Source organism: Zingiber officinale, chromosome 3B, assembly GCF_018446385.1.
Source record: "Zingiber officinale cultivar Zhangliang chromosome 3B, Zo_v1.1, whole genome shotgun sequence".
Taxonomy (NCBI): Eukaryota; Viridiplantae; Streptophyta; class Magnoliopsida; order Zingiberales; family Zingiberaceae; genus Zingiber; species Zingiber officinale.
Genome location: NC_055991.1, coordinates 114,346,081 through 114,373,981, shown reverse-complemented (window position 1 = coordinate 114,373,981; position 27,901 = coordinate 114,346,081). Strand labels below are relative to the sequence as shown.

The 27,901-nt window shown below is 44.5% G+C and overlaps 2 protein-coding genes across 2 annotated transcripts; one reads left to right on the top strand and one right to left on the bottom strand.

The window, feature by feature from the left end:
• Window positions 1-247: 247 nt before the first annotated feature.
• Window positions 248-22,899, bottom strand: LOC122055131 (HVA22-like protein k). Its single transcript, XM_042616516.1, has 8 exons — window positions 22,895-22,899; window positions 22,635-22,732; window positions 20,736-20,782; window positions 20,283-20,287; window positions 19,455-19,518; window positions 1,613-1,708; window positions 1,093-1,165; window positions 248-388 (listed from the first exon to the last, which is right to left on the bottom strand). The coding sequence occupies exons 1-8, from the start codon at window positions 22,897-22,899 to the stop codon at window positions 249-251; spliced, it is 528 nt and encodes a 175-aa protein (XP_042472450.1). The 3' UTR covers window position 248.
• A 1,311-nt stretch (window positions 22,900-24,210) lies between these two features.
• Window positions 24,211-26,026, top strand: LOC121967327 (UPF0481 protein At3g47200-like). The gene is made up of 2 exons (XM_042517477.1): window positions 24,211-24,339; window positions 24,505-26,026. Exon 2 carries the CDS (start codon window positions 24,553-24,555, stop codon window positions 25,909-25,911), a length of 1,359 nt encoding a protein of 452 aa, XP_042373411.1. The 5' UTR covers window positions 24,211-24,339; window positions 24,505-24,552; the 3' UTR covers window positions 25,912-26,026.
• Window positions 26,027-27,901: the final 1,875 nt, after the last annotated feature.

The following is a 27,901-nucleotide window of genomic DNA, read 5'->3' as shown; positions in this document are numbered from 1 at the left end:
TTTCTTGAAAACAAGTCTTGAACAAAAGAGTTCTGTCCATCCTGTTTATAGATCTAAATCTGTCACAAAGACACAGAGATGTATATGCTTCAGTAGTCAGATCATTCAAACCATAAACTTGTTGCAAAGCCACCAAAATTCACAACTACCAAAGTGAAAAATATGAACAGGAGACACATCAATAAAGCATTAAAAAAATTATTCTAACTAAACACTAATCTAAATGGAAATTCACCCAGTAGTAGGTTTCAGTTTTCGGCCTCCAATTCAGAATCGGAGTTGGGGACTAAATCTTGACTTTGCAGACCCGTTTGTGCATTTCGAGACTCAGCAGTGCCTGGTTCGTGGATGTGCGCTGGACTGATGATATCGTTCAAAACCTTGTTTGCTGAAACATATTCACATAGTAAACCTCCAGTCAATAGTGCTCCATAACAATTAGATCATAGAGCAAATGAAAAGCAGTAGTTGAAAAGGTGCGCTTGTGAACACACCATGTCAAATGAAAGTTCTAACAAATACAATACTATGGCATTGGTTACAAAATCCACATAAGATAATTCCCTGCTCAGGTTACAGTTTAGGGTTTAGGTAAATCACATATGCAATGTAAATCAACTAAGATGCCCCTCGGAAGATAAAATGCAATTGTCAACTTGCAGTTGTTTGACATCTGATGCATGATGGTAGAAAGCCATACATGCTATGTAGGGTTAAATTGTTAGTTGAACTATAATTAGCTACAATACTTGGAACAAATAAGATCCTTGGAAGAGACCCAAAATAGTAAATCATTCAACACCCTTCGCTGCCAGGAAAGCAATCGAAACCCAAATAAGATCAAGTTGCAGTTGTTTGACATCTAATACATGTGATAGAGAGACATGAACACCATTTAAGGTTATTATTTGTTTGTCAAATTAGTATTAGCTATAATACTTGGAACATGGAATTCCACAGAATCTCCCAAATAGCTAGTCACTCGATATACTTATCTGTCAAGAAAGTAATGAAATACAAATCAATCTTTTTTTTTTGGCGTTACTTCTGTTTGCAAAAAAAAAAACAGTACAACTGAGACAGCACAACTACCTGTGATTGCGCATCTCACAGCCATAGCCTTTGTGAATTGAATTTCTTGTTGATGGTTGCTAATGAACTTCTCCTAAAAGTTACAAATAGATAAGAGTCTAATATCATATGACAAGCATTTACAAAGTATTTTCATGAGCAATATGTACTAAGAATGTCATTTTTGGAAAGTTTATTAGACAATGAACAAAAAAAGCAGATCATGGTTATCATCATCACATGTAGACTGTTTAATGAAAAATAAAACAAAAGGATAGACTTTTTAATTCACAAAAATAAATGGCAGCAGATAAATCAATAGAAGGTATACATCACCCAAGAGATTGATATAAATATAGCATATAAAGTAACCAAAGCCGTTAAGATATCAAAGCTTTACATAAGAAGGTTTTTATTCTACTGTGCGCACATTCATCAAAATTTATAAAATAAAAAACTGGCTTCCAATAACCTGCAGCCTTTGCAGTTAGAGAGAACTGAAACTTTACCAACCAAGATGGGTTGCAACGAAATGACGTACAATTTCATGGGACAAGGAATTCAGTAGGTGATCAAGTGTCTCTTGACGTTTCTGTAAGAATGGTCGAAGGTATCTTGCATACAAATATTTTGAACCCTGAAAAATGGAAACTAAATCACTTCAGTTATACTTCGAATAAAAAATAGAAGAAAAGTGAAGTGAACCATACAGTTTGTATCCTCTGTGCATTACATGAAGAGCACACAGGAACAAATTAAGTTAACTAAAAAAAATCAGATTTCTCAGAGTAATGTATCAGTGATGCATAAAGCTTAATTGTCCTACTGAGCCATGAAATTTTTTGATGGATAACTACACAAGAAAAGAGACGAGGTTATAATAACATAGAAGACAAATTCATGGGCACCTTGCAGATTCTTAACTATAATTAATCCATGTTTGTCCCATCATTTGGCTTATCCCTCCATTGAGGGCTCAATGCCAGGAAAGATCACTACCAATATAAATCAATTGAGTCATTTTTATTAAATTGATTAATATTTTCTTTAACTCCCCTTCATCCCTTACACCATCCAAGATAATAGGTTTAACTCTTCAAGTTATAGAATCCATTGGTTACTGATACGGTGCATGTTTTGTGGGGTCGATAGGATGCTGTGAGTAGGAGTCAAAGCCCCAAGAGGGTCAGAAGTCAGGCTGACCTGGAGGACAAGAAGGTCAAAAGTCAATCCTCCGTGGCAGGTCAGCAGTCAAGTTGATGTGGAGGACAAGAAGGTCAAAAGTCAAGCCTCCGTGGCAGGTCAGCAGTCAAGCTGATGTGGAGGACAGGAAGGTCAAAAGTCAAGCTTTCGTGGCCGGTCAGCAGTCAAGCTGATGAAGACAGCAGGAAGGTCAAAAGTCCAACTGACGTGCCCAAAGTCAAAGTCTCAGCGGACAGGGCGGTCAAAGGAGGAGATCATAAGACCAGCCCTGACAGTGAGTAATAAACGGGCCCGCGGGCCAGATATAGCTAAGGACGGAGACTACAAGCCAATAGGTCTGAGACAGACCGAGCGTGCAGGTCGGGACGTTCATGCCTTGAATAACAGCAAACAGAGGTGGGTCAGCGGACAGACCCAGCGTGCAGGTCGGGACGTTCATGCCTTGGATAACAGCGGACAGATGTGGGTCGACGGATACACCCAGCGTGTAGGTCGGGACGTTCATGCCTTGGATAACAGCAGATAGATGTGGGTCGGCAGACAGACCCAGCGTGCAGTTCGGGACGTTCATGCCTTGGATAACAGCAGACAGATGGGGGTCGGCGGACAGACCCAGCGTGCAGGTCGGGACGTTCATGCCTTGGATAACAGCAGACAGAGGTGGGTCGGCGGACAGACCCAGCGTGCATGTCGGGACGTTCATGCCTTAGATAACAGCGGACAGATGTGAGTCGGCGGATAGACCCAGCATGCAGGTTGGGACGTTCATGCCTTGGATAACAACAGACAGATGTGGGTCGGTGGACAGACCCAGCGTGCAGGTCGGGACGTTCATGCCTTGGATAACAACAGACAGAGGTGAGTCGGGTCGGCCGATAGACCCAGCATGCAGATCGGGACGTTCATGCCTTGGATAACAGCGGACAAATGTGAGTCGGCGGATAGACCCAGCGTGCAGGTCGGGACGTTCATGCCTTGGATAACAGCAGATAGATGTGGGTCGGCAGACAGACCCAGCGTGCAGGTCGGGACGTTCAGGCCTTGGATAACAGTAGACAGATGTGGGTCAACGGACAGACGCAGCGTGCATGTCGGAACGTTTGTACCAAGGATCAGAGGTCTTCTTACAGATCCAGTGCGCAGGTCAGGACATCCAAGCCAAAGAGTAGGTCTGGATATATACCCAGAGTACCGATCGAGATGTGCGGGCCAGAGATAGTAGAGGACAAAGGCAGGGCAAGCCTAGATCTCGGAACGCAGGCTTGTCGGTCAGACACTACAGGACAAATTAGCCAAAGAATCGTAACTACTTGTCAGAGAGAATAATCAAGGTGTCAGAGAATATGCCAACAATCGGGACTCAACACACCTTCGGTTTTACTGCCAGCCTATCAAGAAAAGCCACGTGTTAATCATCACCAGACAAAGCCTGACAGCCGACATTCCCTGACACCCGTCAGACCCAGAAACTTTCGTTGCAGTATAAAAAGGGATACCTTGTCCCTTATGCAAGGTAACAACGTCGTCGTTTTGATCATTTCTAGCCGTCAGCCGCCCGTGCGAACCGAGGCAGGGGGTACCAGGTAGATTCAACACTTCAACGACTCTCGGTCAATTTTCCGCACAACAAGGCCCGTCTTCATCCGACTCAGCTTCCGGACGGGATCAAATTTGGCGCTGTATGTGGGAACACAACAGCCTGTTCCGGAGCGTGACGATGGAGGAGTCTGGCCGTATAAATGTCACTATGACTGTCGGAGAGTACGAGCTCTTCAAGGAGGCTAAGAGGTGAGCAGCCTCTGAGAAGCAGGCAACCGTTTCACGACCACGACAAGCTCCTGCTGAAGCTTCCAAGGAGCCCCTCCCTGTTTCAGATCGGGGCTCTAAAAGAAAGCAACCTGAGGTATTTCCTCAAATTCCTTATCATGAGCCTGACGTGGGATATTATCAGCCAGAGCCTCAAGGGCAAAGCCTCAAGAAGGAACAGCCTCAAGCCTCCATGGCTGAAAGTTCCTTGCCACGAGACTCGAAGAAGGGAAAGGTCCTTATCGTACCTGAGGTGTTTCCCGAAGATCCGGACGAGAAAATACCTTTCTCGGCCAGAATTTTAAATGAGAGACTGCCTAAGGGTTACCGAGCCCCGTCGATCGGAGAATATGACGGGAGCAAGGACCCAGAAGAGCACTTGCGAAAATTTAAAAATGCAGCCCTGCTGCACCAATACAGCGATGCTGTCAAATGCAGAGTTTTCCTGAACACTTTAGCTGGCTCAGCTTTAAAGTGGTTTGATGGGTTACCTCAAGGATCCATCACCTACTTTTTGGACTTCAAGACTGCCTTTCTGCGTCGATTTGCTAGCAGCAAGGAGTATCAGAAGACAGATCATTGTCTCTTCGCTCTGAAGCAAGGGCTGACTGAGCCTTTAAGGAGTTATATCAACCGCTTTAATCAGGTGGCTCAAGATGTCCCCACTGCCACTTCAGAGATTCTGATGAACGCCTTCTCTCATGGATTGGGAGAGAGAGAATTCTTCAAAGATCTCATCAAAAATCCAGCTCAGAATTTTGATGAGATGGTGGAAAAAGCTGCTTCCTACATCAAGGTGGAAGAAGCACAAGCAGCTCGGAGGAAGGCTGAAAGACCACCTCCCTCCGCCAACAAGAAAGAAAGAAGGGTGCCTCAACCACCCCCTCAGCCTCTGCCGCGAGCCCGGGAGGCCAGACCTGCATTTCATCCCGGGCCGGAAGTCAAACCTGCACCTCGAGTTGTCGCCGTGCATGTTCCCCGATCAGGACCATGGAATAATCGGTACTGTACTTATCATCGATCACGCACACATGATACTAATCATTATTTTCAGTTCGCTCGAGACTCCAAGTGGGCTGCCGAGATGGGTTTGCCTCCGCCCGAACTAGCTCCTCAATTGATCAAGATGATGGAGGAGCAAAGAGGGGCGACTGGACAGGCCGGGCAATCTCGCCCCAACCTCGCAGGACCCAGTACTCATCAGCCTAGCCGAGGAAAAGAGCCAGAAGGATCACGGGAGACTAAGAACAGAGGTAATGCTGTTGTCATAGAGATAGGCATGATCTCTGGAGGACCAACTGACGGAGATTCAGGGAGAGCACGCAAGTCTCATGTTCGTCGCTTGGAGGTTCACGCCGTCAGATGCAGTCAAGAGCAAGCCACCGGCCCTGTTATTAGCTTCAGGCCAGCAGACCTGGAGGGCCTGGAGTTGCCTCATGACGATGCACTCATCATCAAGGCCATCATTGCCAATAGCCGAGTGGCTCGGGTGTTCGTTGATACCAGGAGCTTGGTCAACATTCTATTCAGGACAGCATTCGAAGAAATGCAAATTGATGCTGCTGAACTCCAACCGGTGGCCACATCTCTATATGGATTTACAGACAACGAAGTGAAGCCTATGGGTCAGATTAAGCTGGCCATATCTTTAGGCACTGAGGCGTTGGTGCGTACCAGGAGAAGCACTTTCATAGTAGTGGACTCCCCTTCTTCTTACAATGTCATTCTAGGAAGGCCCGCCCTGCACGAATTTAGGGCTGCTGTCTCGATCTTCCATCAAAAAATCAAATTCCCTGTGGGCGAGTAGGTTGGAGAAGTGAAAGGAGAACAGAGGGTTTCTCGCTGGTGTTATATCAACATGGTCCGAGTAGAGGCTCAGAAAAATCAGAGGATACAAGATGGAGGTGTTCATGCTGTACAGGAGGAGCCTCTGCCTATAGCTGATGAACCCATCCCTTGGGAAGAAGTACAACTACACGCCGAGTGACCTAAAAGTCTAACCCGGGTGGCAAGCGACCTTCCCTCTCTCCTCAAAAAAGAGTTAATTCAATGCTTGATCCGCAACTAGGATGTCTTTACCTGGTCTACTGAAGAGCTGCCCGGGGTCAAGCCAGAAGTAGCTGAGCACAAGCTGCATTTATTACCAGATTCCCGACCGGTAAAGCAAAAGAAGAGGAATTTTTCAGCTGACCAGAATAAAATAATAAGAGTCGAGTTGGATCAGCTCAAGAAAGCAGGACATGTTCGGGAGGTTCAGTTTCCTTCATGGCTCTCCAATGTAGTCTTGGTAAAAAAACCCAACAATAAATGGAGAGTTTGCATAGATTTCCGGGACCTCAATCGGGCCAACCCTAAAGATTGTTACCCTCTGCCCCGGATTGATCAAATGGTGGACTCCACGGCTGGCTGCGAGAGTATATGTATGCTGGACGCCTACCAAGGGTATCATCAGATACCTCTAGCAAGGGAGGATCAAGAAAAGGTTAGCTTTATTACGGCTGACGGTACTTTCTGTTATACTGTCATGCCCTTTGGTCTTAGGAACACCGGAGCCACATACCAAAGAATGATGGACAAAATCTTCCGGGAGCAGATCGGGCGAAATGTAGAGGTCTATGTACATGATATACTCATTAAATCCCCGCTGCCCGTGAACTTGATCAAAGATGTAGAAGAAACATACAGGACTCTTCGGCAATATGGGCTGAAGCTGAATCCCTTGAAATGCTTATTCGGAGCTAAAGGAGGAAAATTCTTGGGTTACCTGGTGACTGAGCGAGGAATAGAAGCCAATCCTGAAAAAGTTCAAATATTAAAGGATATGCAACCTCCTCAAAATTTGAAAGAAACCCAGAAGTTGGTCGGCAGAATAACAGCCCTGTCGAGATTTATTTCCCGATCTGCAGACCGAGCTGCTCCTTTCTTTAAGGTGTTAAGAAAGGCCTCCAAATTCCAATGGGATGAAGAATGCACTAAAGCTTTCGAAGAACTGAAGAAGTATCTAGAGACTCTTCCCTCTCTCTTTAAGCCAGTTATAGGAGAATCCTTATGGGTTTACTTGTCGGTCACCCCTGAGGTTGTAGGGGCCGTGCTCGTTAAAGAACATGACAATGTACAATAGCCAGTGTATTTCTTCAGTCATTTACTGAAAGGAGCCGAGGCCCGATACACGGCCCTTGAGAAGTTGGTTTATGAATTGGTCCTTATGGCTCGGCAGCTGAGACCGTATTTCTTATCGCATCCTATCACAATCCTAACTAATAGCACCATGGGAAGAGCGCTAACCAATGTAGAAGTTGCAGGTCGGCTTATTAAATGGGCAACGGAGTTGGGAGAATATGACATACAGTATCAGTCGCGCACCGCCATTAAGGCGCAAGCCTTGGCAGATTTCTTAACAGAAGTTCATCAGACCAACTCTGAAGAAACCTGGAAGATATACGTGGATGGTGTCTGACAATGGAAGGCAATTTCAAGGACAAAGAATCCAGGCCTGGTGTAAGGGATTTGACATAACGCAAGCCTTCACTTCAGTAGCCTATCCGCAAAGCAATGCTCAGACTGAGGTAATCAACAGAGAAATAGTACGAGGTCTAAAGGTTAAGCTAGATCATGTTGGAGGCAATTGGGTGGAAGAGCTGCCAAGCATTATGTGGGCCTATCGTACAACACCTCGGGAAAGCACAGGTCTGACACCATTCCACTTGGTTTATGGCAATGAAGCAGTAGTACCCATAGAAATTGGAGTGTCATCAGTCAGAAGGACATTATATAATGAAGAAAACACAGAACGAAGGTTGGCTGAGCTAGATCTTATTAGCGAGACCCAGGACCGAACGGTGGCTCGGCTGGAGGCCTATCGACAAAGAATGAGACAAAACTATAACAGAAGAGTGATTCCTCGGTTCTTTGGAGAAGGAGATCTGGTCTGGAAGCAAATCAAGCCAGTGGAGGGCGTGACTAAGCTAGAACCTCAATGGGATGGGCCTTACAAAGTCGTTAAAAAGTTAGCATCCGGAGCTTATTATTTACAAGATGAACGGGGAAGGAGGCTAGATCGACCATGGAGTGCTAATTACCTGCGACCTTATCGAGTTTGAAGAAGCAGGTCGGGAAGTGTAAGCTGGATGATAAGCCGGTTTGTCCCTTATCCAACAAACTAGGATAGCAGATCAGGGAAAAGTAGATCAGGGAAAGTAGAAGAAGATGTGAAAGCAGAAATTATATGTCCTAATACTTTTTATGACAAAAGATAAGCAATTTTAGTAAAAGCAAGCCTTAAAGTGCAAATGAGGAAATAGCAAAGTACTTTACAAGAAATTCTCAAGTTATTATGTACAAGAAGCCAAAAAATATCATTCAAAAGAAGCAAATATTTCATCCGGGATCTCTTTAAGGATCCGGTCATGGTCTAAAAATTCAGGAGGTGAAAGGGACTTTAAGTAGTCTTGCTCATAAAGTTGACGCAAAGCCCCACCCGCCCCATAGATAACAGACATGGAGAAACGATGTCCCACCTGGGCACAGAATTCCGGAGAACGCAGATACAAAGCACGGTTCTGTAAGCAGCGATCATTCTCTCCCTCTTTGTAAATAGCCAGAGCTGTGGATACGCCTTCTGTGGTGGCCTGAGCCTGAGCTAGTTCATTCCGAGCAGTGGCTAGTTCTGTGGCTTGGGAGGTCAACTGGGTCTCCTGAGATTTTAAAAGGGCCTCCTGCGATTTTAACTTCTGGTCTTGATTTTGCGACAGAGTCTCGGTAGCACACAACTTCTGAGTCAATTGTTCCATAGCCCGTTGATGTTCTAAAGCTTGCTGATCTATGCTCTGCTGGTGCATAATATCAACTTGGCTTTGCTTTTCTTGGAAATCTTTAAGTTCCTGCTTGGCCTGCTTTAGGGATACTTCCAGACTATTCTTCTTTCTGGTCAAATCTTTTATCTCGGTCCGCAAAGCATGGCTAACTTGGGCAGGATCATTCAATTGCAGTTCCAATTCAGCGACACGATCCCGCAGCACTTTATTCTGATGATGGGTAGCATGGAAGGAATTGTTCACTGCCAGAGACTCCGCACAAGCCTGGGACATATAGGAGATATCTGATAAGAGCGGGAAAAATAATAGTTGGAAAATCTTCAAAGGTTACCTTAATATACAATTCTGCGAATTTGTCCATCTGAGCCAGGGGAGGCAAGGAGTCCATATGTTGTATGCTTTCTTCCCATAAAGTGGCTAGACGACCTCTTATCTTGAGGGAGCTGGTGGGAGCATCTGTTTGAGACCATAACCTTTCCTCAAAAGGGACAGTCGTAAGGCAACAATGATGAGTGAGCGGGGGTGGTTCTAAGGGACCTGCGGTGGAGCCCACAGGAGCTGAGGGCTCAGTAGTTGCGCTAAAAGGAGCTGAAGAAGACCCCTGAGGAGGTGCTGCTGGTGGGGTAACTGAAGGGTATTTTGAGGGGCCAGCCTCTCCGCCTTGAGGTTGCTGGGTGGAAGGTTGAGCTAATGGAGGCTCGACCTGAATATTGGATGGAGTAGGGGGGTCATTAACAGGGCTCGAGATGAGAGGCAGAGTTGCAGTGGGAGGTGGAGGTACATGGCTCGGGATGAGAGGCGGAGTCACGATGGGAGGCGAAGGAGAGGTAGATGCAGTTGGAGGAGGAGAAGGGATAGATGACGGACCTGAGTCGGACACCGGACGAGGGGATCGGCTTCGACGTCTCTGAGATAGCGGCTGGTCTTTCGAATCATAATCATCAGAAGGTGACCGAGCCCGACGTCTAGAGGGAGAAGGAGCATCCTGGCTCAGGCGGTCGTTCGTGGAGCGAGCCCGGCGAGCTGCTTGAGAAGCCTCTCTGAAAGCGGGGCTGGCGAAGGAAACATTGCCTGAGCCTCCACCAAGGCTCATACGTCTTCCACCGAGGCCTAGACCGGGGATATAAGTGGCTCTGGGAGGATTAACCTGTTGGAGGGGTGTTGAGGTAGTAGGCCGAGCTGTACGTGGAGCCCGGGGGCGAGCAGGGGTGGCCAGTCGAGGTGGACAAGCAGCCCGGGGGCGAACAGGGGCGACCGGCCGAGATGGACGCGCAGTACGTGGGCGAGAAAGACGAGCCAAGGGAGCAGGTCGGACACTAGCAGACCCTCGTCGAGCAGGTCAGGGTGGAGGATGGGCTGGGGCCGCCCCACCGATTGAAGTCGAAGACGAGTGGGGGAGTGCTCTCCTCTGTAAGATAATTCGGCCACGCCTCATTAGTTCCATATCGCTCAGAGGAAGGGGATGAACCTCTGAAGCGTAGGTTAAAACTTCAGTTGCACAGGATAGAGTGTGAAATTAGTTGCCGTAGAAAAGATAAAATGGCCACAAAGTGATATCAGGAAGGAAAGAGAGGCTTACCTAGTGAGCGAGGCGTATCAAGGGTCAGATAACTTTAGGCGAAAATAGGACAACAATTCCTCTGTCGATAATAAACGCGTCAAGTTCAGCTGCCAGCCGGACAAGCAAGACGAGGCTTCTGTGTAAGAAGAGTCAAGATGAAATTCTCCTAGTTCGGGAGGGGGAGGAAGTGACTGTTGCCATCGCAAGGGCCACTCCACCTCATGGGGAAAGACAATGAATAAAAATTTGTTCCTCCAGCTCGGGTCAGAGGGCGGCAGGGATGAGAAAAAGGTAGTTCGTAGACGATGCTGAAAACGGAATGTGCCCTCTTCCTGACGCTGAAGGGTGAAGAAGCAGTGAAATAAGTGGGGGGACCAGGATAATTCGCATACATCGCATAGCACTACAAAGCCGCAGAGGATCCTAATAGAGTTGGGGGTCAGTTGCCCCAGGGGAATTCGAAAATAGCGGCATATGTCAGAAAAGAAAGGGTGGATAGGAAGACGAAGGCCCGCCACGAATTGTTCTTTAAAGAAGGTGCTAGAGCCAGCAGGGGGGGTTGAAGAATTGATATATTCCAGTGGGGATAATCACCTGCACGTCATCTTCAACTCCGTAGGTGTATCATAGATCATCTCGGTCCAATTCATCAAAGGTGGATGATCCAGGATAGCACATTGCCTCCAAAGAAGAAAGAAAGGAAGGTGAGGCCATGAGAAAAAGAAATAGAAAGAAGACAAATCAGGCGAAAAGTTATCGATGCAAAAGCAGGAGGATCAGAAGTAAGAAGGAATTCAAGCAAAGGGGCAGAAGATAGGGATATGAAGCGCGTAAAGTCGAAAGCGAGAAGAATATTTATAGTCGCCGAGCAAAGGGGCAATTTCGTCATATTATCATTCGTCGAAGCAAAATAATGGGTGGAAACAACGAGAGCCGCAGGATCTTTCTCGGAAATAACGCCCAAGGGCATATTGGGAAAAGTACCGGCGCGGAGTACGAAGAGGCGAATCTCAGGAAAGGATACGAACATTTGTCTTAGAAGAGTGCCCACGCTTTCCTGGTCTAGATTTAGCTCTTAAATACCCCGGTCTTCGTTTATACAGAGTTGGACCACAAGAGGCCCCGGTCTGTGCCTAAATTTTAAGTTCCCGGTCTTCAGTTATCAAGACCTGAAATACAAGGCAAAGGACGGATCAAGGAGCAAGACCAAGGCAGGGGATCAGTAGAGGACGAAGAAAGCAAGTCGGGGAAATAGAAGAATCCCCGATCGGGGGTAGATGGGATAACTAGAATAGGTAGCCAGATTACACACAAGGCCTTGGGACGTTTCAGACGAGCAATATACAGAGCTAACAACCATCGAGTAACACACTCAGACAATTAATATGGTAGGAGAAAATTGAGAGCCCGCAGTCAAGTATCACGAGGAAGATAAACAAGTTAAAATAAAGAAAAATCAATGAATAAGTTGAAAAGGAGTTGATCAGTACATCAAAAAGTGCACAAAAGTGCAATACATATAGCCAGCTTAGGGCTTATCGTCAGCAGGGGAGGATTATCTTCAACAAGGCCGCAGGGTGTTCAGTAGGGCAGGATGAAGAATCGGCCGGAGGCTCGAGAAGAAGGAAGAGGTCGTCATCATCTTTAAAAGAAGGGAATGACCCATCAGGAATCTTGTTCATGATGCGACCTATATCTAGGAAATCTTCCGAGGGGGCAGCCCGAAGCAAATTTTGTTCAAACATTTGGCGAGCTCCTCCATCCGCACCGCAGCATATCATGAAACTCATCAGGTCTCCCATTTTCTTCATGAAGAAAGGGGAGGTAACGTAGGCTCGCTTGTAGGCTCTCAGACGATCTACCTCCCCTGCCTGATAGTCTGTCAGCTTGGTCTCGGTCTTCTCCTTGTCAGCATGGGCCAGAGCTTGTTAATTTTGGGAAGCGTCCTCCTGAGCCCTCAGAAGGTTGGCCTGCATGGATTTAAGAGTTACTTGACTGGCCTCCCACTGGCTTTGAAGGGTTTTTTCTCGGTCGGCGCTGGAAGCCAATTAACCCTGGACTTCTGCTATGGTCTTCTGAAGATTCTCCCGGGTTTCTTGTAGGCTAGCTAATTGGGCATCCTTTTTATCAAGCTCAGCGGCTAGTGCCTGACGTTTCTCCACTTCAGAAGCCAATTTCGACTCGCTTGTCTGAAGAGCTGCTTCCAAGGCCCTTATCTTGTCAAAGGCCGCATGAGAAATATTGCGGGCAGATTCGGCAGACTCCCCAATCAAGCGAAGATAATGCGCTAGGTCTCCGAGAGTCGGGTTGAGAGGATCGCGGGGAGTTAGGGGCAGCTCTATTTCCTCAAGACGAGCCTTCAACACTTCATTTTCTCTCTGTAAGCTGCAGGCGTACTGAATGGCACTCAGATTGGCAGAGCAGGCCTGCGTTAGATATAGGAAGAACAATTATAAAAGATTCCAGCGGAGGAACATAAAGATAAGAAGACTTACAGAAATCATTTGGCAAGCCGCTTGATCTAGCCCCGTCAGCGAGGGATTCTTCCAAAACTTTCGATGACCTGAGCGCCAGGAGGCCGCTAAGTCTCCCTCTAATTCAACCTGGGCAACAAGGGGAGGAGCCCCTTCTGTAGTTTCTATGACGGCGGCGGCATCTGATCATGTGGAGCAAGGCAGGCGCCAATAGTCAGTAAAAAAATACTCCTTATGACTTTTCCTCCGGGATCTAGGAGTAGACAAGGGAACAGCTAAAGGAAGGGAGGCAGATTGAGTTGCAGAGCTCCCGGGCTGATCCACTAAAGGTAAAGGTGGCTGACCGGGAGAAGAAGCCTGAGCGGGAAAAGAAGCCTGCTCGGGAGTTATAACCCGATCGGGGGCCCGGACTGATAGGTGGGGCGAAGCGACGGGAACCTCAGGCCCCATATTAATCTCCCGGCTGGGAGTAGACGTCTTGATCTCCAAAGAGCGAAGGGCAGCAGAAGAGCGACGGCTGGAGGGAAGAGGCGGGGGTGACGCTTGAATAGCTGGAGTCACTTTCTTCCTCTTGCGCTGAAGTTTTAGGCGTTTGGCTAGCCGGGGAGATGCAGCTCGCCTTTCCTCGACCTGCTCTTCGTGGCCCTCCCGGCCTGTTCTTCAGTGGCCTCCTCGACCTACTCTTCATGGGGCAAATCAACCTGTCCTACAGCGGCCAGGTCTTCCGCTGGAGCCACAGCCATGGGAATGGCAGAAGAAACTTCCCCGTGGGCCATCGCTGGCGGGATAGGTGGTGGAGCGGAAGGAGCAGACTGGGAAGCAGAAGGGCCAGAGCGGGAGGAAGCTGCCACACCTTGTTTAAGCTCCTCACTTAAAATTTTCAAATAGGAGGCAGACCGACGCTTAACATCGGAGGCGTATGCTCGGAACATGGCAGCCTCTGTGATAAGAAAGAAAGATACCTCAATTAGCGAATAGTAGCTGAGAGGAAAACGGGGTCTTACCAAACGAAGCACCGATGTCCTTCTGAACAAGGCTGAACCCAAACAAATATAGAAAGCCTTCCAACAATGATATAGAAAAGTTAACGAGCACGCCTTGAAGTGTTTCTGAAGCAGTGATACAAGAAGGCTGGTGTTGATGTATAGGGAGGTCAGAAGGGATGTCAGGGCGCCACTGTGTTGGCCCGACCAGCGGCCCAGGAAGTCTGACAAAGAAGAAACGGGATTTCCACCCCTTGTTCGAAGAAGGCATGTCCGAAAAAAACTTGTAGCCAAGCCTAGCCTGTACCATAAACACTCCTGGCTCCGAGCGTTTGAAGGAATAGAAGTGGTGAAAGAGATGAGCAGTCAAGGGAAGTTGGTATACGCGACAAAGAATAATGGTGCCACAAACTGCCCTAAAAAAGTTAGGAGCAAATTGAGAGATGCAAATGCCAAAGTATTCACTCAGGGAAGAAATGAATGGATGGATGGGAAAACGAAGGCCTCCTAAAATCTGGTCTCTAAAAATGGTCACGAAACCTTCTGGAGGGTTAGCAGGATGCTCATGTGGCGTAGGAACTCGGAGTTCATAAGCGTCACTAAGTTGCAGGTCTGAGCGAATCATGGATAGGTCGTGATCGTCTATATCCGAAATACAGCAGGAATACCAAAGAGTGGTCTTACCGTCAGCCATTATCAGGATAAATAAGGTTGCGGAAGAGATTAGTCGAGGAGGAGAAAAGCACTAGATGGAGGAGCCTAGAAAGGGAAGAGTGTAAACACCGAAGAAGTCGAAGCAACAGAAAGAGGAGAGCTGTCAAAATGCGCAAAGTAATGGTTGCGGACTGCCTTTAGGGTTTATAAAGGGAGTTCTCCTAGGGAATATCGAAAAGAGATGTCGAGTATCTTTTTGGGTGAAGCGCCTAAAGTCGTTCGATCGCTGAGGGACATGTCCCTGTGGGAAAGCGTGTACCAAAAGGAGTGGAGTGGGCGGCGTCATCATGCATAAGCAATAAAGGCATGGGACAGGTGTCGATCCCCTAGGAGTCGTATTAATGATGGACGTGATAAGGAACCCATGATATGAGGCGGGAGTACAGAAATTCTTACTACGCGATTTTCTCAGGAACCGTCGAAGAAAAGTAGCGGGAAAGAAATTTAAATGCAGCAAAGCCATGGCTGAGTAAGATTTTAATATGGTTATCCTCACAACACCACTAATGGTATATTTTTTGATGACAGACGTAGTCGAAGCTCTTCAGACAATATCCTGGTCGGGAGATAGACCCCCAGGTCGGCAGCATATATCCTGATCAAGAGATCGAGCCCCTGGTCGGCAACATTCATCTTGGCCAGGAGTTTATTCTCCAAGTTTGCAATATATATATCTTGGCCGGGATGTACCTTCCAGGTCGGCTGTCCCAGACTCTCACCCCAGTGAGAGTTATAAGTGAGCTCTGCTCTCACGCCCAACGACCAAGCTGCTCGGTCGGCTGTCCCAGACTCTTGCCCCAGTGCAAGTTATAAGTGAGCACGGCTCTCACGCCCAACGACCGAGCTGCTTGATCGGCTGTCCCAGACTCTTGCCCCAGTGCAAGTGATAACTGAGCACGGCTCTCACGCCCAACGATCGAGCTGCTCGGTCGGATGTCCCAGACTCTTGCCCCAGTGCAAGTTATAAGTGAGCATGGCTCTCACGTCCAACGACCTTCCAGGTCGGCTGTCCCAGACTCTTGCCCCAGTGCAAGTTATAAGTGAGCACGGCTCTCACGCCCAACGACCTTCCAGGTCGGCTGTCCCAGACTCTTGCCCTAGTGCAAGTTATAAGTGAGCATGACTCTCACGCCCAACGACCATCCAGGTCGGCTATCCCAGACTCTTACCCCAGTGCAAGTTATAAGTGAGAATGGCTCTCATGCCCAACGACCTTCCAGGTCGGCTGTCCCAGACTCTTGCCCCGGTGCAAGTTATAAGTGAGCACGGCTCTCACGCCCAACGACCTTCCAGGTCGGCTGTCCAGACTCTTGCCCCAGTGCAAGTTATAAGTGAGCATGACTCTCACGCCCAACGACCTTCCAGGTCGGCTGTCCCAGGCTCTTGCCCCAGTGCAAGTTATAAGTGAGCACGGCTCTCACGCCCAACGACCTTCCAGGTCGGCTGACCCAGACTCTCGCCTCAGTGCGAGTTATAAGTGAACAGGGCTCTCATGACCAACTACCTCATCGGTCAGGCAAGGATTTTCTCGAATAGTGCGTCTTATATTCACTTACACACCAAGCCGCAAGCTAAGCCTACCTTCGACTGACTCATTGACGTTGGTCACTAGTTCATATGATATGAGACAGACACAGGTGTGCTATAAAGACATCATGGTATCCAAAGCCAAGTGTGTAGCTCCAATAAGAGGGAATACGGGCCAGCAAAGAATGCAAGACCCAGGTCCGGGGTGGATAAGACTAGGGTCTAGTCAGTCGGACTAGAGCCTCCTTCGACTAGACTTGAGGGGGAGGCTTGTGATACGGTGCGTGTTTTGTGGGGTCGATAGGATGCTGTCAGGAGGAGTCAAGGCCCCAAAAGGGTCAGAAGTCAAGCTGACCTGGAGGACAAGAAGGTCAAAAGTCAAGCCTCCGTGGCAGGTCAGCAGTCAAGCTGATGTGGAGGACAAGAAGGTCAAAAGTCAAGCCTCCGTGGCAGGTCAGCAGTCAAGCTGATGTGGAGGACAGGAAGGTCAAAAGTCAAGCCTTCGTGGCGGGTTAGCAGTCAAGCTGATGAAGACAGCAGGAAGGTCAAAAGTCCAGCTGACGTGCCCAAAGTCAAAGTCTCAATGGACAGGGCGGTCAAAGGAGGAGATCATAAGACCAGCTCTGACAGTGAGTAATAAACGGCCCCGCGAGCCAGATATAGCTAAGGACAGAGACTACAAGCCAATAGGTCTGAGACAGACCCAGCGTGCAGGTCCCGACGTTCATACCTTGGATAACAGCAGACAGAGGTGGGTCGGCGGACAGACCCAGCGTGCAGGTCGGGACGTTCATGCCTTGGATAACAGCGGACAGATGTGGGTCGGCGGATAGACCCAGCGTGCAGGTCGGGACGTTCATGCCTTGGATAACAGCAGATAGATGTGGGTCGGCAGACAGACCCAGCGTGCAGGTCGGGACGTTCATGCCTTGGATAACAGTAGACAGATGGGGGTCGGCAGACAGACCCAGCGTGCAGGTCGGGACGTTCATGCCTTGGATAACAGCAGACAGAGGTGGGTTGGCGGACAGACCCAGCGTGCAGGTCAGGACGTTCATGCCTTTGATAACAGAGGATAGATGTGAGTCGGCGGATAGACCCAGCGTGCAGGTCGGGACGTTCATGTCTTGGATAACAGCAGACAGATGTGGGTCGGCGGACAGACCCAGTGTGCAGGTCGGGACGTTCATGCCTTGGATAACAGCAGACAGAGGTGGGTCGGCCGATAGACCCAGCGTGCAGGTCGGGACGTTCATACCTTGGATAACAGCGGACAGATGTGAGTCGGCGGATCGAGCCAGCGTGCAGGTCGGGACGTTCATGCCTTGGATAACAGCAGATAGATGTGCGTCGGCAGACAGACCCATCGTGCAGGTCGGGACGTTCAGGTCTTGGATAACAGTAGACAGATGTGGGTCGGGGGACAGACGCAGCGTGCATGTCAGAACGTTTGTACCAAGGATCAGAGGTCTTCTTACAGATCCATTGCGCAGGTCAGGACATCCAAGCCAAAGAGTAGGTCTGGATATAGACCCAGAGTACCGATCGAGATGTGCAGGCCAGAGATAGTAGAGGACAAAGGCAGGGCAAGCCTAGATCTCGGAACGCAGGCTCGTCGGTCAGACACTACAGGACAAATTAGCCAAAGAATCGTAACTACTTGTCAGAGAGAATAATCAAGGTGTCAGGGAATATGCCAACAATCGGGGCTCAACACACCTTCGGTTTTGCCGCCAGCCTATCAAGAAAAGCCACGTGTCAATCATCACCAGACAAAGCCTGACAGCCGGCATTCCCTGACACCCGTCAGACCCAGAAACTTTCGTTGCAGTATAAAAAGGGATACCTTGTCCCTTATGCAGGGTAACAGCGCCGTCGTTTTGATCATTTCTAGCCGTCAACCGCCCGTGCGAACCGAGGCAGGGGGGTACCAGGTAGATTCAACACTTCAACGACTCTCTGTCAATTTTCCACACAACAAAACCCGCCTTCATCCGATTCAACTTCCGGTCAGGATCAGTTACTATTGAACATATTCAATCCATCTCAAATTAATTTCCATCATTTTTTTCATCTACGGGAGTTGTATCTAATTACACTTGGATATTAGTATTTTTTTTTTTTTTTTGTTTTATCCTTTCTAGTAACTACACAACCATCTTAGAATTTTCAAATATGCAACATTACTTTTTTGTACCGAATTACTCCGTACTTTGATCCATAAAATATAAAAGGTGATACAAAACTTTTATAAAATTTTCTGTTTCAAAGATTTTTCTCAGCAACTCAAGCCTCAAATTTAATCTATTTAATACACTCATCCATTAACAAAATATCTTCTAAAAAAACACACGCCAAAGAGATTTTATTCATCTAGCACCGATGTAAGAGGACAGAGACCTAGATCTGACTATGCAAACCTAGCTACAACTATTGAAAAATTAGTTACCAAACACCCTAAAGTTCTAACACTAGTAACAACATTATCATGCAGTCTTCCATTACTATATATCATCTTATTCTCCAAAACCTACTGCAATAGTTGTCAAGGGATAATAAAAGATTTTTCAAAGTAAATTAAAATCAAATTTAATTAAACTCAAATATTTCTATCTATTTGTGTTTCCATTAGTTATTTTATTAATTAAATAAGACCTATAGTTGATCTCACAACATGAAACCAAATAGATTCTCATAGATATTTGCGGCATACCTTTCCCTCCTCTCTAACTTTTTCCAAAATTTCACAGTCCAACTCATCTCTATAGCTCCAGAAAATAGAGATAAGAAATACAAAACAAAGATGATCAAGTAATTTATAGGCAAATTGTTCCTCTTTATCTGAAATGTCAGAGTTTTGAACTTCGTGTAAGTAATGGGTCTTCAAGAAAAGGATAATATGTTAAGATGATTAGAGAAGACGTATATGCATTTCTGACCCTCCAAGTAACATCAGTGAAGTTCCAGTTCCATAGGGGATATAAATTAGATGGAACTAGTAAAATGAAAAAGAGCTCAACTGAAGAGTTGAACAGGAACTTTCAGATTCATATATAAAAAAGGAAGCACTAGATTATTTTTAAAAGACATTTAAACCAATCAATGATCAAATTGAATTAAATGACCAATTATATACTATAGTTTTGTAGCCATTTACACAAACTGTTTATGGAAGTTTATTATGTCGATGTTCCAGAGCACATTGTTTGTGGAAGATTATTCATAAGGTAACTGTTGCTAAATAAGTTCATTTCATTAAAAATTCATATTAGGATATAAATATTTTGTTTAGATTGCTTACATGACCCGATGGAAACTGGAGCCAAACAAGGCAGGCAAACTTAATTTGGTAGTAGAATGGACACCTGAGAAATGAAAAGAATAACGAAATTGAATAATCCACTTACAATTGGTGGCAAACATTTCTTTGAACTTAAAAAGGCTGAAAATATTAGTAGCAGACAAAGATGTTAAAGTTAACAATTAATGTTAGACCAATAATTTATAAATTGGGCCTTTTCTAAGGGATTATGCTAAATGATTCACAGACTCAATATAATTTCACAGAGTCAAATATGAGAGAATGAAAAAAGTTTCTTAAATGAGAATTCCTGTTATGCTTGCATCAATCATTGGCTACAAAGCCACTACTGTGGAAAATTCAGATCATAGATAAAAGAATCACAGCATGGATTCAGCCATGCAAACATTTGTTGGAAAAGTAAAAAACAACAAAGTAAGCTAATTATAACCTTGGGAGGCCAATAATTTACAAGTCATCACAATCATGATACGATTCCCAAATTTAGATCTAAAAATCTACATACATACTCCGAGTATAACAGAAGTTGCCTATGAGCATTCATATTATGTATGCATCAATCTTTTGCTGAAATGCAACAACTTTGAAAAACTCATATGTCAGATAAAACAATCACACCACAGTTCTGCCATACAATACATGTGTTGTTGAAACAAAAAAAAACCATATAAGCTTATTATACCCTTGGCAAGCAAATAACTGATATGGAATCTGAAAAACAATCATATCCTTTCCAAGTTTAGGTCTAAGGATCTGCATACATACCCTGAGTGTATCTAATGCATAACATTGCATATCTCTATGCACCAGTTGTTTTCAGTCTGATCCCTCCTTAGACAAGCAGTCTAAGGCTGCATGATCAACAAAATATGAGTCTAAGATGAAAGGCGGGACATGATAATAGCACACTGAAGGCTGACATTCCTTTTGCCTAGAGGGTTAGTGCATGTGGGTGTTATCCAGTACAAATCCAGCTGTAGTATTTTCTCTTTTTTGTTTTTGCAGAAATACCTCCAATTAACAAAAAATAGAGAAGGAAAGATGAGCAATGCATGAGGTTAAGGTTTCTCAACTTTGCATCATGTATCAAACAAGATGCCAAAATAAAGTTCAAGAGACTAACTGATAACAGCATTTTTGGGAATATCATGAATATTAACCACAATGAATAATTGTCATAAATAAAATTTTTAAGAAACTTGCTATATTACGACAATAGACAAGGAAAATACTATTTTTAAGACAGAGGAGCATACCAATAAAAACCTGGTCAGAGACAACTTCAACAAGGCTAAAAGATCCATACATTGCAATTTTTAAAATACAGGATTTAGGAAGTGAAGGGAGTCTTTACCGTTGCACAACGGTAAAATTATTGTCATGTAACCAAAAGATCACGGGTTCAAATCCTGCAAACAACCTCTTGCAAAAAGCAGGGTAAGACTGCGTATAATGGATCCTTCCCCAGGACGCAAAAAGCAGGGTAAGACTGCGTACAATGGATCCTTCCCCAAGACCCCACATGGCGGGAGCTTCGTGCACCGGACTACTTTTTTTTTTTTTAGAATTTAGGATGTGTCACTAAATTAAGCCAAGGATATACCGAAATTAAGAAAAATATAATAGATTGGTAACAAACAAAGAGGCTCTGGGCTAGGAAAACTGAGAAATCCTAGTCACACAGTAAAATTCGGCTCAATTAGAAAGATTTCAAATTACAAAATATTGAAGAGTGTACCAAAAAAAATGTTAGCAATAAAAACCAAGAATCAAGTGTCATCAAAGGCATCACTTTAAGTAAAAGAGATAGTTGATGAAATCATGATCAACCAATTGATAGACGTGGACAATCTTAATGATGAAAAAAAATTGTTCAAGAAGGTAGGATTTATTAAGCACAAATTAGTGACGATAATAACAATCAAGACTTATCCCACTAGTAGGTCGGTTAAGCACAAATCAGTGAGAATGCTTATTTATTCTAGAAGAACTAAATTTTTGGACTCGACCATGGTGAAGAAATTCAATCAACCATGGTGAAGAAATTCAATCAACCAGACGATAAGCCTCCGATTTTTTTAAAGTTGAGTTGGTTGTTAGGAAATCAATTACTACCATACAAAAAGGTCAACATCAAGGTATCCTTAGCAAACCAGGAGTTTTCCATTGATTTTCTTTTACTGTTCTTAGATGGAGGCGACGTTCTTAGGGCAAAATGGTTAAGGACTTTAGGTTATATACCTATATTTCTCCCCTACCAATGTTACATTTTTATGATAAAAGAAGTCAAATTTGTATTAAGGGCAAAGGATTTGATGGTGTGACTATCACATCTATCAAAGGCCACTATGTGGGGCAAAGAAGACTGTCACAGTTTCAATATTCAACTTAGCAGTGAGAAAGAACCTACAAATATCTCTTTTGAGTCTCAAGAATAGCCTTCACTTACCATTGCTACCTTGCTACCTGAGGTCTTACCTTTATCCATACATAGGAAGGAGATAAAAAAGATTGTGCAGGGGATGGTTCGAGCTTGCATTCTCCATCCAACTGTGAGCAGATATTCATTCCCAATCTTCTTTAATCAAAAGAAAGATGAACCATGACAAACATCATATCACTGTGCACAAACTAAAATCATGCTAATAACCTAGTCATTACCCAATGAGTTGGGAGGTTTCTAAATAAGCTCCCTTTAAATAGGCACCATAGCATATAGATTGCTCTTTGAAATGACAAGACTAATCATGATCAATTTGTTACACTTACGTTTATCTTTAGATAAGTAGACTAGTCAATAAGACAAAATATCCTCATACATTTTTATTCTTTGAGCAATCAAATAAGAACTGAGGTGATGAGTTATAGTGGGGAAAAGGGAAAATCTTGTTAAAAAAGCTCCACTTTATATCGTACACAGGACAAGGCAAATGACAAAACTAATATGTTCCAGTCTTCACATTCAAGCCACAGAAAACTAAGCACATCACTTAACAACGCGAATCAACCATTTCTGTTACAATAATGAGGTAAAGCTAGGAATGAGATATCAACACCTTCTGAATTTAATTTGGGAAAAACAATTGCAAAAAGGATTAACAAACAAACAGATGTAAGGAACATAATTTCCCAAACCTGGGATAGCAACTATTTACCAACCTGCCCAATACAAAAGCCATTTTTCTCGTTCATTCTGGTTCTTATTCTCTATTGCCTTGAAAGTAGAGTACAATGGCAAGCCAATCCCTATTGTGCAGCTGCACAAGCAAAACACAAAAATTGGAACAATTATAGTGATACTTCTGTAAGAAAAGAACACTGATCATCCAGTCAGCTTATTTTTAGTAAAGTGCTAAAAATCAGTTAATCATTTTGATGTAGCAAATAGAAAGCAACATCATACCCCAATATAAGGAAACCTCATTTCAATGCAAACTGAAATCCCAATAGAAAATTAATTTATTCATTCTAGATAAGGGTGACCTAGTTCACAAGGCTACCATTAATGCAAGATTGACAAGGATAACCATATGGTCTTTAACACTAAAAGCAAGCTGAGAAGCTATTATCAACTACTTGTCTAAACAATCCATCTAATCACTTGAAAAGTAATGAAGAATAAATATATGTGCTCCAAAAGTTAAAATCATGTTCATAGAAGAATTAAACTAACAAATCTTAGCTCATACAAAAAAGATGCAATAATGACTATTTCATTTTTTTAGTATAAAAAACTGGCTTGATAGAATGGGAACAAGGAAGTGTTATGGAGCAGGGCATCTGTTCCTATAGTCACACATGAGTAGCTCCAAACATCTTAGGCATGCTTAAGAGAAGGGATTCCCCTAATCAACTGGTGGCTCATGTGGGGATGGTGTATTAGCCCATTTTGCTCCTTAAACAACATAATATGAGAATAACTTGGTTTATTTGAAGTGGATTCGGACTAGGAGTTGGATTTTTGGTTGGGGGCAAATACATAGTATTATTGTATATTGGTTTTGACCATGAGGTGCCCAATTCATCTTATATTGAATGTGAGACTATTATGTTAAAGAAATGATGATTTTGGTATATTTAACAAAGACTTTAAGTTATATTTAACCTTGGCTTGTGTTTATGACTTATAGATCAAGTGTGTAGAAATTTAAAATAGTACACACAGGAGTTTAGAGAGTTTGGTGACTTGCTGTGGTCGAATTAGTTTGTTGGATGAGTCGACATGATAGAGCTGGTCACTTCAGTTTAGATGACTCTGAGGCCTAATATAGAAGTGGACTTGGAAGGCAAGAGAAGAAGGATAACACGAGAAGCAAACTTACAAAGTTAGTGCATTTAAGGTACCGAAGGTTTGACAGGAGGCATTCTTTGAAACGAACTTGAAAACATAAGGTAAGAAGATGACATGTGAAGCAAATTATTGAGTTTAGTACATCTGAGGTTTCAATGACATGTCCCAAAGCAACATGGACTCGTAAACAAGGAAAGATGAGTGTACACGTGGAGCAAACTCATAGAGCTTTAGTGCATTAAAGGGTCTGGAGAAAAAGTTTTAAGGAGAAAAAGTTTACCTTTGTCTCGATCTTAATTTTCTTAATTATTAAAAGAATAAGCTAACCTGATAAAGTAGATTAACATTGATAGAAATAAATTAATTTAGCGACCGTCGTAATTAGTAAATCAATGATAAAAAGTCAACGAACTGATTGTCCAGATCTGGATCTGGATCTGTATTATGGAAGTCAATGCAGCTACATTTCCCAAGTCTGATACCCTCCTATCCTCCTCATCCTTCTCTTCCAAGCAGCGAGCGAGACAGGTTGCCGAAGCGAAGCGATCTAGGTTGAAGCTAGCTGCCCTACTGGTTAGTTACTTAATCATATCCTTGTTTGCTTTGCCTTCCTTCAGTTCTTCTCCTTCTTAATCGTCCGTCTCCTTTCTTTGCTATATTTTGTTAGTTGATTTTGCATATTCATATTTAGTTTGACATGAACAATGTAACGTTGCTTAATTTCTTGGATTAATCCAGAGCTACAAGTCTGCAATCGTCTCTTTTTTGTTTAACTAACTATAAGAGATGGAAAATGATTCTCTGGCATCCCTCGATATTCTGAGAGATGTGCATCGCATGGCGAGTTTTTTCACGAAGCAACTACTGACCCCGGAAAGAGAATCGGTGGAAGCCATCCAGGCGACGATCTTTCGAGTTCCTGATAACATCCGCAGAACCAATGCCGATTCTTTTGAACCAAAGATGGTCTCTCTCGGCCCCTACCACCATGGAAAGCAACGGTTTCGAGCAACGGATGAAAGGATCAAATTGCCCAATGCCACCAACTTTTTCAAGCGCGGCATCCGCATGGACGAGGATTTAGTGGAGCGCACTGTCGAGCGATTCAAGGAGTGGGAGCCGCATTTAAGGTGTGTCTATTCGGAGCAGATCAACATGACCAGCAATGAGTTCGTGGCGATGATGATGCTCGACTGCACTTTCATTGCCGAGTTTCTACGGGAGCAAGCCGCGGGGTGGTATGGAACACAGAAGAAAGAGTACTTGTGGAAGTGGGCAGCTCCATCGATTGTCAACGATATGTTGGTTGCCGAAAACCAGTTCCCTCTTGGTCCCCTTCTTTATCTCTTCGATCAGTGCACGGATGATTCGCTTCACCATCCTCCCTTAATGGAATTCCTCTGTCATGATCTCATGCTGCAAATTCACCGAAACCTCTCTTCACCCTCCACCTCGACCTCGAACGTTAGTAGCTTTAAAGCAAATTCTCATTTGCTCCATCTTTTTCATGGATGGCTTGTTAGCCAGCTGCCAAGAAAGGAGAAACATCTGGACACCGTCGACTTACCTTCCTTCCCGAGTGCTGAGGTGCTCGAAGCAATGAGAATACAATTTACAAATAAGACCGATGGCAGTAGCTTCTTGGACATCACTTTTGACGAAAGCAAGAGATCCATGGAGATTCCTCAACTCATCATCAACGATGACAACATCTCCCTCCTCCGCAACCTCATCACTTTCGAGCAGCAATGCGATGAGGTCGACAACTACATCTCCGAGTATGTTTGGTTCATGGACTGCTTGATAAACACTGACAAGGACGTGGCGGTGCTCCGGAAACATAAGATCATCGTCAGCCGCATGCGCAATGACGAAGAAGTGGCTCACATATTCAACGAGCTCCGAAGGACGGATGCCCCTGTCGTCGACTTCGATCATTTATATCTTGCAGAGGTAATGAACAATGTGCAGAGCTACTCCAGAAACAGGTGGAACAGACTTTGGGGATTGTGGAATTTCTCATGGCTGAGGCAAAACTATTTCAGGAATCGGTGGGTGAGTATCGTCGTCACTGTAGCTGTGTTCTTCAACCTTCTCACTTTGGTGCAAACTGTATATGCAGTTCTCAGTTACCACAAGCAGTGAAAGCATATTGTGAAGACTAGTGAATATTGCTTTGATTTTAAATAAAGGTTTAGCGAGTATGTAAAACTATTCTACTCCTAATGTAGATCGTATGTATAATTAACTCATTTGCTTATGATGGTGCTTTAGATATATAACAAGTTATATAAATTGTTGGAAAATATAATTCGTTGTCGGATATTTATGGGTATTAGCTGAATATAAATTTATTGGATTAAATTCACTTATCTATTGAAATGACCTGAGAGGATAATCTCATGCTGTCAGCAGGGGTTGATTTTTGTCAATTGCTGAGTGCAGACTAAGCACCGAGTCCGAACAACAAAGTCCGAGCGGATTAAAAGGCGGGTCGGGTTCAATAGCCAATCGGTAGCAAGGCCGACCGAGTTGCTGATCAAATTGAAAGTCTGACCGGGTAGTGTGACTGAACGAGCTAAGCGGCCAAATGAGCTTGCAGTAAGACGGGTGAAGAGGCCGAGTGAGCTTCTGCCGAGCGAGTTGGAGGTCGTCCGGGCAGAAAGGCCAAATGAGCGAGTTAGCTTCCGAGTGAGCTGGAGGTCGTCCGGGCAAAGAGGCCGAACGAGAGAGTCGGGCGATCGAGTGAACGTGCGGTCGGGCGAGCGAAGCAGCCAAGTGGACGGTCGGGCAACGCAGCAGGGTGACCAAACGAACAAAATGGCGGTCGAACAAATGTGGCCGACTGGATCGAAGTTGAGCTTGAGACTCGTCAGGTTTAGAGGCTGGCTGGACGGATGAATCAACCAGGCGATTGAGCCTTTGACCGAGCGAATTGACCGGGTAGGTGAAGCGTAGAACTTGATTGGGCGTACACACTAAGTGAACTGAGGTCTGCGATGAACGCAGTTTCCTTGAAACAGATTCATCCCACCTCCGACTGTGTTTCAAGGCTTTCTCGAGTCATCTATTTGTTGGTTGGTCCTAGGAATATCGTACTGGTTCTCCTGTATAAAAATTTTGTACAAGTCCTGAACCTTTCCTAATAACATATTGTGTTCTTTAGAAATTAAATTCGAAATCGCAAACAAAAACTTAACATTATTGATTCCAAATTTAACTTATCTGTTCTTAGAGGTTTAGATTTGGATCGCAAACGATGCTTAACATTATTGATCCAAATCCACCCATGTTACAAATTCAATTAAATATTAATTTCCGAAATCGGTTCTCAGGTCAAACATGGCGAGGCACTTGGCCTTCTTGGGTATGAGAACATCCACCACTACCTCGACAAAACCTCTTAACGAAATTCAATATTTAATTTCCTTATAGTAATCCTAGGTTTAACCAAAAAGAACAATTTAATCACAAGATCAAAAAAACAAAGAAACACAAACTCAAAACAAATCCGAAACCTAGAATCACTAGCCTCTTGTGTTTGATATTTCAAATTTATACAAAGAAAACTAGTATGACGCGGAATAGAATTACTAGTTATACTTTTCTTTATAAGCAACAAGCTCTTGATCTTCTATCATATTCCTCTTCTTATCTCGGACGTTGTGTGGGCAACGATCTACCAAGATGAGAACCACCAAGCCTCCTTCCTTGCAAGTTTCGACCACCAACCTTTAAGCTCCAAGGGATACTAGAACGAAACCTCTTTTCTCTCCTTCTTCTCCAAGCTAGAACCAGCCACCAATATCTCCTCTAGTGTTGATGCCGCCGACCACCAAGGAAGAAGAGAAAAGGAGAAGAACAAGGGAGAAGGGTCGGCCACCACCAATGAAAAAGAGAGAAGAAACATATAAGAGAGTTGTTATGAGGTGAGGCACCTCTACCCCCTCTTTTATATTCCTTGGTCTTGGAAATTTTAATTAAAAATTCCTTTTAACCCATGCTATGGCCGACCATCTACAAGAGCTCCAAATAAGGAAATTTTGAACACAAAATTAAAACTTCCTTATTTGCTTCCGGAAATTTTAAAATAAAAATTTCTCTAATAATTTTTCCGTTCATGGTTAGTTATAAA

What these genes read in the sequence shown, in the direction of transcription:
- LOC122055131 (XM_042616516.1), bottom strand. An exon ending in TCCAGTTTCCATCGGGTCAT is followed by an intron (nt 1,709 to 19,454) that starts GTAAGCAATCTA and finishes TCCATTTTTCAG; the next exon opens with GGTTCAAAATATTTGTATGC. An exon ending in ATTCCTTGTCCCATGAAATT is followed by an intron (nt 1,166 to 1,612) that starts GTACGTCATTTC and finishes TGTAACTTTTAG; the next exon opens with GAGAAGTTCATTAGCAACCA.
- LOC121967327 (XM_042517477.1), top strand. Translation starts at nt 24,553, where the DNA reads ATGGAAAATGATTCTCTGGCATCCCTCGATATTCTGAGAGATGTGCAT.